Raw genomic sequence first — 12,117 nt, forward strand, 5'->3', positions numbered from 1 at the left:
TTTTTTGTATTAAAAACACTTGTCTTTCATTGGTGGGATGAAATATGCTAATTTTTTGGGACAGGCATTTTGGGTTTTCATGAGCTGTATGCCATAATCATCAGTATTAAAACAATTAAAGACCTGAAATATTTCAGTTGGTGTGCAATGAATCTGAAATATATGAAAGTTTCATTTTTATCATTACATTATGGAAAATAATGACCTTTATCACAATATGCTAATTTTTTGAGAAGGACCTGTATGAAGCTTTTTTGATCATTAAAGTGCATTTATTAAAGTAAAAGTAAACAGAGACACACCTTTGCTATAATCTCAAGCAAACAGTCGTTTTTAAGTGATAATCTTGTTAAATTCAAATAACTGAAACAGTGTGTCCTCTTGTGCATGCTCCTGCTGTCCATTACATTTTGGCACAATACCGGCTGAGTTAAACATGGCGCCCTGAGGCAGCTTTACACCCGGCCAACGGGATTTAGAGAGCTACAGTAAAAAGTGGGTGATACTGATAATATTTCATCAGATAAATTAATGTGCTAATTGTGATCATTTGAATAAGGCCATACACGCAATCCAAGAGGTGTCGAATTAAGGGTTAAAATCACCTGATCCTTTCTTCCGCCATTCTCCTCAAACAGAAAACAATTTTCGCAATAACCTCGATAGTTCTGCCGGACAGCACTGAAGTCTTGAGTGCTGCTCCAAGGATTTCAAGATGTGATCGGCCAACATCCGAACAGTTCCTGTTGTGCATGTTCCAGATGGACACAGGCTCTTAAACTATCGACAATAGTGTCATCCATGCTAACATTATGAAAAGCAATTGTTATCCTGATAATTTTTAAAATATCATCCAAACAACTCCAAACTGTATCTTCTGAGCATGTAATCCTCTCATTTTGATCTGCTAATGTAACCAGAGCTGAATGAAGTTCATGCAACTCTGCCATCCTTCATAACTCTTGAACTATTAAGTCGTTGCTAGCTACTATGGCTAGCTGTACCCGTGCAGTGAGTAGTAACACTAATCGATGTGAAGGATCAGCCAATTGGCGTGCAGATCCAACCAACTGACATTGATTAACAGATTAAATCATTCTGCTGAAAAGTGTTATTGTGAAATAAATAAGCTATCATGAAAAACACAATCGTGAAATAAAAGAACAACTTTTTTTTCTTATTTCATGTTTTATTTATTTATTTAATTTTGACCATTTTGGTGTTCCATACCCAATTTTAAAAATTAGTTGCGAGAGTAAACAAAAGTGCAAAAATGTAACAATAGTCTACATACAATGAAGAAAAGAATGCAACACATGCAATTAGTTGTCAAACATGATTTGAACCTTAACCTTTCGTTACCGAATGAACTTAAAAAATGTGTTTGAAAAAGGTAATGAAGATTTGGGTGTGTCTGTTGCTACTATATATCTTTTGAAAAGGAGCTCTGCAGACATAAGGACCCAGCATTCTCTGTGCTGCTCAGACTGCAGTTTATTTAACAGGAAATTTATCTACACAGGCATTCAGGAGATCATTTCTGACTGTGATAAATAAACATGAGGACACGATGTTTAATAGTAGCTGTCCTGCTGATAGCAGCTTGTCTGTTTGAGCCCTGTGCTCCACAAAAACCTGGTAAGATTGTTTATTTTTCTTTTGTATCAATTTGTTTTTTGTCTTACTAACCTAGAAACTAGACACCCTCATTAACATTAAGCCACCACTTATCTAAAACCAGGGGCTTGTCCAAGCGGCCGTCCAGTTCCGCAACCAATATGGCTATATTGCACCAATGACCAGGATTGCCCAGAATCTGAAAAATGCTGTAGTCTTCGCTGCACCCCTCCTGCTCAACGTAAGTCATATTCCAACAAAAAGTTACAAAATGTAGAAGTAGAAATAAACAGCCAGGTTAAGTGAAGACACTGAATGCCCTACTGGTTTAGCTGAATTATATGAATTCATCTGACAAAAACTTCACTGTCATGTCAAAAACAGTTAAAGGGTTTCAAGAAAAATCTGATGAGTCCTAGGATGGAATAAAATATTTAGTTTTACAATAAACTGACTTCTACTGTATGTTTGGTGATGGAGATTATATTTTTTACTCACAACGATTCATCTCAGAGACAAATGTGTTTCCGTCTACTGTTTGGATTCATGTTGGAGTGGTGGGAGTATAACATTGGAGTAGCTGTAGCTCACAAGATAATTCACTAATAGACAGTCAACAGCAAAATTTAATGCCCAAATGTTTAATTAAAATATAAAAACAAGTATTAGAGTTTTAAAAATGTGTTGGTGATCACTCAGCTATTACCACAGCAAAATTATTTTCAGTATCTGTAAAACTGTCTGAGTTTTATATATAGTTGCTTAGTTGTGGCTATCAACTTGAATTAGGTTAACTCCAAAACTTATTTTGACATTTTGTCAGACTCAGTCTTTAAAAAAAAAAAAAAAAAAAAGGATTTTACAAAGTAGTTATTAATGCCAATGGTGAATCTATTTAGGTGACAAAAAAGTTGTAAAAAATAATTGTGTTCAGGCTGTTTAAATTTTTTTGTCTACATTCAAAAAGCAATTTTTTCTATCTATTCTGTCAGCACCTCCCATATCGCCATGTCCATACCAAATGATTGTACCATGTGTTGAGGACTGTGATGAGTACAGACCATGCGGATATGGTCAAAGCTGCTGCTTCAATGGGTGTGGACATCAGTGCATGTAACCCATACCAGGTGAGATATGAATAAGGTGGTAAAGATCCTCATTCACTCTCTGTCTACTGATTCTACAAGTAGATGGAATGTTTTTGTTTGTGTGTGTTTCAGTTCCGCCATGATTTTGAGGTAGAGGACGGTTCTTCCCCACTGTCATGAATGCTGATGGTGATTGCAGATGTGGCAAGAAGTGTTGTCTGAATAGACATGACCAAACCTGCCAGAAACCCTTTTTTTTTTTTTTTTTCCAAAACAGACATATTGATTAAAATATCAGTACATTGCTTATGTGTGTATTTTTGCTTCAGTACCTTTTCTTTCCTATGCCTGTTCATTTTTTAAGGTATTTTGGCATTTTTGCATTTTTTTTTGACAAATTAGTCTAAACAAATCACAGTAACAAATCATTCACAGTGATTTACAAAAGGTGTCGTGTGTTTTGCCTACATTTTTTGCAGCTTTTGGCTGTTCACTTCTTAAAGGGTTAGCACAGCGTATAAATGGGCAGATTTGGGAATAGTTTTAAGCAGGGCTTAATTTGTAAACCTAATGATGCCGGAACACAAGCAGCAGGCGGTCCGGCGGGAGGTCTTCCTTCCCCAGAAAATTTGGAATAAAAGAGATGCCATTTCCTGGGTTTTGGTGTATTTTAACGGGTTGTTAAACATCTGTTAACATTTTGATTTTATTAAATTGATTAAAAACAGGTCTCTCTTGTAAATGAGTCCTTGAGGCTTAATGAGACTAACAACTCGTATAAATAAAGGGTGAATTGAAATTACTATTTTAGAGAGCAACAACAGCAAGCCGAGCAGCTCCTATTCTGTCAAGCGTCCTATCTCCCCCCCACCCACACACACACTTCACTGTCTGACCTGAACTCTTCTCAGCTGGGCAGTTGTGGCTGAGTGGTTAGAGCAGTCATCCTCCAATGCAAGAGTTGGGGGTTCAAATCCAACAGCAGTTACATGTCGAAGTGTCCCTGGGCAAGACACTGAACCCCTCATTGCCTCCGATGTGTGTCCCATCGGTGTATGAATGTGATAAAAGCTCTGATTAGTCTCTTTAGAATGAGTTGTTCAATTAGCTTTGTAGAGATCTAGTAGAGTGCTGTATGAATGGGTAAATGAGGGCACAGATTGTAGTGTAAAGCGCTTTGAGTATCTTGCTAAGATAGAAAGGCGCTATATAAGTACAGTCCATTTACCATTCTCAACTGAATTCAATCCTGCACCAGCTGCCTGCGTGTTATTGCTCCTCCTGCTCCAATTTCAATTACCACTGCCTTCAAGTTCTTCAATTTTTGGTTTGATAATCCATTCATCCATCCATCCATTTATTTTATGAAAGTAAATTGTGTTTGACATTTTGATCGCTGTTATTTTGACAAATTAGGGCCATTTTAAAACGTGATGTAATGTGAATAAACGTTTCTCTCGTTTTTTTATTTTTTTTATTTTTTACTGTAAGCTTTTTTATTTATGTCTGAAATGTATGCAGGAGTTCTGATTCATCAGCAGTTGTGCACACAGTTTGTAGAGCTGTCTGGAGACACTCATGTGCATAAAACGTACACTGCCTGCAGGGCACACAGTTGATGGTGGATGAAGATGTTCATCCCTGCAGGATATGCGATCTGCGTCTCTGCTGGGCAGGAGCGTGTGCGCGAGCTGGTGCGCGTAGTGCGTCTGGAACATCCACTCCACAGACAGGGCAATGTCTCCTCTCGTTCAAAATAAAAATGTGCAACGACTTTGGACTTTTAGGGGTGGAGATTTGAGTTGCTAGATCCGAGCAAACAGTTGCCGGAATACGCCGGGTCTGAATGAGAGCGTTCCCAGATCTTGTTCTGGCAGGACCTGGCTCAAATTAAGCACTGGTTTTAAGCCAAAAGCCCTTCATGAAGCAACATGGGCTCAAACCTGCAGCCCCAGAATTACAGGTGTGTGGCACTTGACCATGAAGCTATCAGAGCTTCTGGCTATGGTTTTAGCACATGTGCAGGAAATGTAGAAGAAATATATGTTGTTATTGTGGCAACTTGAGGGGAATAAAATTAACACTCTGGACCACAATGAAATGCTAACGAAAACTCTTTATCTACAATGTGGCTGTCAGGAGCAAGACAAAGGCTGCAAATGCAACTTATTACTCTTACACACCACATACTATAAACTGTTAAATGACTATGAGCCCCCCCTAATAGTGTGGATGAACAACACACATATCTAACAGAGTTGGCAGGTCCTCTAAACCGATTTTTCTTTGTTGAAGAAAGAACAACAAAAAAGAAAGACAACAAAGAAAAATCCATCTAGAGTACCTGACTCAACTTTGTTAGATTCATCTACCTGGATTATTGAACATGCATCAGGACAACAGCACACATACGCACATTTCTTAACCATAGCAGCAGTTGTTATCAATAAATGTCATTGCAAAAGCAGGAGCCTCTGAATGCCTTTAAGTTCTGAATGCCTTGAAGTGGGCTGATTTCAGCTGTAATTTACAGGGAGATGGTCACAGACTAACTAGGTGTCATGTTCATTTTTCAGTGTATGCAGCATGTAAAAGTAACAAGTTGTATTTGCAGCCATTGTCCTGTTTCTGACAGCCATGTTATGCAGTAGATAAAGGGTGACCATTATCATTTCATTTCACTGTGGTCCAGAGTCTCCATTTGTTTCTGCTCAATTTACCAGAATAACAACAAATTCCATCCACATTCCCTGCATACATGTTAAAATCATAGCCAGAAGCTGTGAAAGCTCAGTGGTTAAGTAACATGATTTCTGTTATTGACCCCAAGTGGCAAACTGAGAAAGAGGCAGAGAGAGTTACAAAAATAAGTGCTTTTATTTACAGGTGCAGGATCTTTGGTCTGAAAAGGAAGAGGGGACAATGCGAGTACTTGGTTGAGTCTTGAATAATCTTTCATAGATGAGTGTAGTAGAATGTAGTGATGGTAGTATGAAACAAAAGCTTCAAAACATGCTTTGAACCCTGCAGTAAAATTACATCGAACCACTGCTTCGGAGCTTGTTTTGGTGCGGAAAAAGTCACGTGACATGTGAAGTCTGAAACACAAACTGTTTCGTTGTCGAAATTAATCTCTTGACTGGTTCAGAGCTCTGGACTGGTTCGCGGTCCAAACAGCTGATTCCCTGGCACCGCCTCGTCTCGATTCTGACAGGTGACAGGTTGAGACAGTTTTGAATTGAGAGTGCTCAACACTATAAAACAGATCTAAAAATGTTTGTAATCTGTTGGAGAGTAGGTGTGTTTTTGCTGTTAGTTGAAACTGAGTAATTATAGAGGCAGCCAGGGAAAGAGATTGTTCTAACATGTGGGAACACTTCATTGTGCTCATGATAAGGTGGTTTTGGTATTTAAATGTCAAAAAAGTTATAGTAATGTTCAGCAGTGAAGATATTCTAGCTGTTTTTTGTTACTTTTCTTTTTTTAGCCATTCTATTTGTTTTTTGGTTTGTTTTGTTTTTTTAATTAAAAACATCTGTATGCCTTTTTTATAAGTCTATTGTTGTCGCTGTTGTCCATTGTTGTCATCATTCTTTGTTGAAATCAGGTCTCTTGTAAATTAATCCTCGAGGCTCAATGGGATTTACCTGTCTAAATAAAGGTTGAATAATATATATATATATATATATATATATATAACCCATTTAACCCATGTATTTAATATAATTACAGTAAAATGATGTATGTGATTTTAATAATAATATATCAGTATGGGCTCAAATTATTATTATTTTTTACATTAGTGTATTTCTGCAGGTGCAGTGTTTGGTGTGTTTAACCATAGAGGAGGTATCATGATGCTTCAGTTGGACACTTCAGCTCCAAACAAGGAGATGCTGGCGACGTCATTTCATTGTTATTTTTAAGAATGATAAAGACTCGGACTCTGCCACAGTTACACAAGCACAATACCATTGCAACATTTTTATTAAATCTCTTCAGTGCACATTTATCAATCTTTATTTGAAAACATATATGCATAAATAAATTTTCAAACCAGACAACATAGAAAGTTGATGAATTTAAAAAATCTGTTTTTACCACAGTAAAGTTGTTTCTTTAACACTAGTCATTGAAGTTCTTGTTGTGTGCCACCAAAAGCATAACGCCTAATTTGACAGCAGCATTGCAAAATGCCACAAGAGGTCAGTGTAACTGAAGCTTCAACAAATTAACATATTTTTGAAACAATTGGCCCAACTGGTTCAGTGCTTCATAAAAGCGTCATTTGCTCATCACTAGTAGAATGTCTTACTACAAATGTATTTTCTGGTAGATGGAGTCTGAGGAGAGGATTGAGAGGTTCTGGTTTCCAGGAGGTCCTTTAATTGGAAAGAGGTGAGTACCGTTGGAGAGAGGATCAGGTTTATTTGAGGTGATGACTGGTTCTTCAGGCTGAATGCTTTGAATGGCAATTAGGACACAATCTGGACAAGTTGAGTCACAAGGAGCATGGAGGCCTAGGCAGGCTTGAAAGTCACATAGGTATGATAATGTCCCAGTGCTGAAAGAATATCTGGCAAAGGCTTTTATGCTCCTGCAGGGTCGTCCTCCAAATCAGGTTCAGGTGTGTAGTGGTGGCTGATAGGAAACTGCAGCTGTGGGAGAGAGTGAATGTGGCTGGCAGGACCAGAACTCCCACATTAAGTTCCACACCCTTGTAATCCTACGGCTATAGGTTTGAGCCCATGGTGCATCATGAATGGTATCTGGTATAAAATAATTCTCAAATCTGCAAGTTTACATAATGTGGAACCCCTGCAGAAGGGAGCAGCTGAAAGATGCAAAAATTATAGGCAAAACTCATAGTACATCTTTGTAGATCATTCTGAATGATTTGTCACTGTGATGACAGGGGCAGTGGTGGCTGAATGGTTAGAGCAGTCTTTCTCCAATGGGGGAGTTGGGGGTTGGATTACACCAGCAGCCACAGGTTGAAGTGTCCCTGGGCAAGACACAATGAACCCTTCATTGTCTCTGATGTGTGTCCCATCAGTGTATGAATGTGATCTAATGCACTGATTAGTTTCTACAGACTCAGATTAGCTTTGTAGAGACCCAGTGCTGTGTGGATGGGTAAATGAGGGCACAGATTGTTGTATAAAGCACTTTTAGTATCTTGATAAGATAGAAATGTGCTATATATGTAGTAAGTACAGTCGATTTACCATGATATTTAGACTGTGTTTTAAGGCAGAAAAATATAACTAAATACTTTTAAAAGAAAATTGATTATGCATTGGAAAAAAAAAGGTACTGAAGCAAAGACACACACATAAGCAATGTATTGATATTTTAATTAATATGTCTGAACTGAAGGAAAAAAGTGTTGCTGGCAGGTTTGGTTACATCTTTTCAAACATTTCTTTCTGTTGCTGCAATCACTGTCAACATTCATGACAGTGAGGGAAGAACAGTCCTCTACCTCAAAATCATGGCAGCACTGAAACATATAAGACAATATCAATTAATCTGCTCATATAATAATTAAGCAGAAAGTAAATGAGGACCTTTTACCACCTTATTTATATCTCACCTGTTACTGGTGTCATGCACTGATGCAAATCTTCTTTGGATTGGACATCAGTTAGTTTCTGAGAAAAAATTTTGAAAGTAGACTGTTAAAAATAAACCTGTATTCACACAATTTTTATTTTATTTTATTTTATTTTTTACAATTTTTTAGCACCTAAATAGATTTAACATGAGAAATAATGGCTCCTTTAAAAAAAAGTTTCTCTCACATGGATCAGGAGGAACACAGCCAGAATGATTAAAAAAGACGCAACATTTCTCAATTCTAGGACAGTCGTCGTCATAGTCACATGGTTGCAATGGTGCAAAAGATTCAAAGGATTTTGGACATTTACCTGAGTGAAAAGAAACATAAATGTAAAGATTTTTAGAAACAAAAATACAAGCAAAATGGGAGTTTTGAGAGGAATCAGTTTTTATCACCCTCTACTGCTTAAGTGATAGGGAAAGGGTTCTCAGGAAGCAGCATAAATGGAGGGCCACTTGGACAGATCCCTGGTTTTAGAGAGGTGGTGGCTTACCAATTATGAGGGTGTCTAGTTTCTAGGTTTGTAAAATGAAACAAACAAAAAACAGAAAAGAGATTAACACCAAAGAAAAAAAGCATCCTTACCAGGTTTTTGACGACAGTGAGAGGGCACAAAGAGACAAGATGCTATCAGCAAGACAGCTATTGTTGAACAGTGTGTCCTCATGTTGATTTATCAGTGTCAGAAATGAGCTTCTGAATCCCTGTTTGGATAAATATCCTTCTAAATAAACTGCAGTCTGAGCAGCACAGCAGATGCTGGGTCCTTGTGTCTACAGAGCTTATTTTCAAAAGATATATAGTAGTACTACTAGACACACCCACATGTTCAATGCCTTTTTCGGAAACTTTTTTTTAACTCCATTTCCAGTTAAAATTCAAATCATGTTTGACAACTAATTGTGAGTGTTGCATTCCTTTCTTCACTGAATGGAAACGTTGCATTTTTGCCCTTTTGTTCACTTTCTCAACTATTTTTTTTTTATTTAGATCACAGAAGATTGCTATATGCAATACAGTATACAAAAGAAAGTAGCTTTATTAACAGCCTGAAGTATAATAATTAGCCAGAACTGAATTTCATTTGATTTGTTTCAAACTACAGAGCATTCAAACTGAGTTTTACACCCACACCTCCCAGAGAGGTGATTCCTGATGAGTAGAACTCACACATTGCCTAAAGGTTAAGTTTTCAAAAAAAAATTTTTTCCCTTTAATCTTCCTCATCTGTTTCGTTAAATAGGCTTAAAGCTTTGATCATTAGACACACAATGCATGTCAAAATATCAACATTAGCTAAACCATAATACATTAAATTAATTTTTGCATAAAAGGTTCAATTTAAAACTTATTATAAACTTGAATTTTAATAAAAAAAACAATAAATGTTTTATGGGTGCTAGCAGACTTATGCAGTGAACTTTTCAGCTTCTGTCTTTAAACAGAATTTTTTTTAAACTGCATGTGAAAAGTGTTGGAAAAGTGTTGAATCAGTATTTATTCTTAACTTTTTTTTTACCTAAAGAAACTTATTTTTATATAAACAAACATGTGAACTTGTTTTTGTATATGAAACCTGTGTAAATTGATGAACCCATGAACAACTGAAAGTTTTTTCTGTGCACACACAAGCTCTAAGCTGGGGTGTCATAACCATTTTCTGTGCAACTATTTTTGTAGGTAGTTTTCTTGTTTTGTTAGATTGTGTTATATGAACACCACACTCATATCTCCATAATTATAGGGACCAAACAGCCCGTAGCAACGGGCCCCCAATCCCATATTCACGGTACGTAACACCCCCCACAGTGTACCTCAAGGAACATGGTTGAAAGCCTTTTTCAAGTCCACAAAACACATGTAGACTGGTTGGGCAAACTCCCATGACCCCTCGAGGACCCTAGTGAGGGTAAAGAATTGATTCAGTGTACCACGGCCATGAGTGAAACTGCACCTTTCTCTCTGCAGTTCTGTTGTTCATTTACACGACACTAGCACCCTCTTTGAATCTGGATGTTTCTCAACACACCTCTCAGAGCAGAGGTTTTCAAGGCGGCTGCCAGCTGTTATTTAAACATCTCCCGTAGAGGTGCTAAAGCACATGTGCGGTACAGGCGTGTATTTCATGCGTGCGCGGACCAACAGCATATTTCTATCATGGCGCTGGACTATAGCATACTAAATGTGCTAAATAACAACAGTTTAACAACAATAAAACTGTATTTATGTTAGTGGTAGGAGATGTAATGAAGCTATCTGAGCTAAATGAAGCTATCCGGACATTATGTAATTCAAGTTATATGATTTAAACGATGCAAAACATTATATGTTATTAAAGTTGAAAATGAAGACAACATGTTTAATTTTTATTTATTTATTCAACACCACAAACTGTATGTCACACTAACACTGATAATCAAACTGAACACACTTTTAAAAACATGTTAACTGTACTGTAAACTAAACTGATGAACTGTACTCTTCCTCTCTGTTGTCAGCCTGGATGCTGATGCCGTGTTGTTTATCTGGCTTGTTCAGTCTGTCACTCCTTTGCTTAATGCAGCTTAAAACATTGAATGGATTGGAAAAAAGAACTTAGGGGAATTTTAAATAAATAGTTCATCCAACATTTCTCTCATCAACGTCCTCCTGCACCCCACCTGTGCCAAGGCTCTTTTGGAACCGGTCTGCATCTAATGGGAGGACAGCTTCTCCTTGTAGGAAAAATAAAAACTCGGTTGTTGTTTAACCGAAGTAAACACAAGTAAACATTATTAAGAACACAGATTTACCTGCTGTAAATTGGCTTCTGATTATCATGGATTAGAAAGCCCCACATCATCCACGTCAGTTCTGGTCAGCTCAGTGACCGGTGTGGAGCTGTTAGACGAAGCAGTCCCATTTGGCATCAAATCTGTCGACTCGTATCCAAAATCCAGCCAAACTGCAGCTTTAACTTATTGTTAAGTTGTTGTTAGATGGGCTTTCAGCCCAGAGGAAAATCCTTAAAAATAAATAATAAATAATTTTGTGTCTTTTTATGATTTTTCAGTTGAGTTAACTTTAACAGATTATTTAACAGTCATTAAAGTGAAAACAGGATTTCATGATAAAGCCGGAACCATTTATTTAGGCCGGGGTCTGGGCAATGGCCTTCTGTGAGTCAGCAGCTCGTATGATCTTCCATGGTGACCAGCGGAGCTTGGAGCCCGCAGAACACGCAAGGCCGGGGCCCAGAGTCCGAGCCCCGAGTCAGCAGCATGGAGGATCTTCTGTGGTGACCGGCGGAGCTCGGAGCTGGAGAGATTATGCCCTGCATGGCCTGAGGGGGCTCCGAGGCACCGGTGGAGAGGACCAGGGAAAGTCTGGGACCGGTGGCGTTCCATCTAGCTCGCTCTGAATTTTGTCGTCGGCCACCAAGCACAAAAAAACCGCCTACACTTCAGGATTAGACCACGGTGATGTCATTATCATTTATCTCTTTAACTGATGCAGAAACTCTTATTCATGCTTTTGTCTCTTGTCATCTTGATTATTATAACTCTTTATTTTCTGGTCTGCCCCAAAGAGAACTTTGGGGCAGACCAGTACAACTAGTACAAAAGACTGCAGCTAGAGTTCTCACAAGATCCCATAAATATCAGGACATCACTCCAGTTCTGTCCTCATTGCATTGGCTCCCTGTGGTTTTTAGAATTGGCTTTAAAATTTTATTGTTTGTTTTTAAATCCCTGAATGGTCTTTCGCTATCGTATGTATCTGAGCTTCTTACCCCTTACATCCCTTCTT

The 12,117-nt window shown here is 37.9% G+C and overlaps 1 protein-coding gene across 1 annotated transcript in view; it reads left to right on the top strand.

Annotated features, from left to right (window-relative positions):
• LOC119417293 (perlwapin-like) overlaps positions 1-2,734 on the top strand; it is a 104,747-nt gene extending 102,013 nt beyond the window's left edge. The window contains exon 4 of the mRNA XM_037684502.1: positions 2,699-2,734. Within this exon, the coding sequence (XP_037540430.1) occupies positions 2,699-2,734 (36 nt within the window). The remainder of the gene's footprint in view (positions 1-2,698) is intronic.
• The last annotated feature ends 9,383 nt before the right edge of the window (positions 2,735-12,117 follow it).

Source organism: Nematolebias whitei, chromosome 11 (assembly GCF_014905685.2).
Source record: "Nematolebias whitei isolate Nwh7 chromosome 11, NemWhi1, whole genome shotgun sequence".
Lineage (NCBI taxonomy): Eukaryota > Metazoa > Chordata > Actinopteri > Cyprinodontiformes > Rivulidae > Nematolebias > Nematolebias whitei.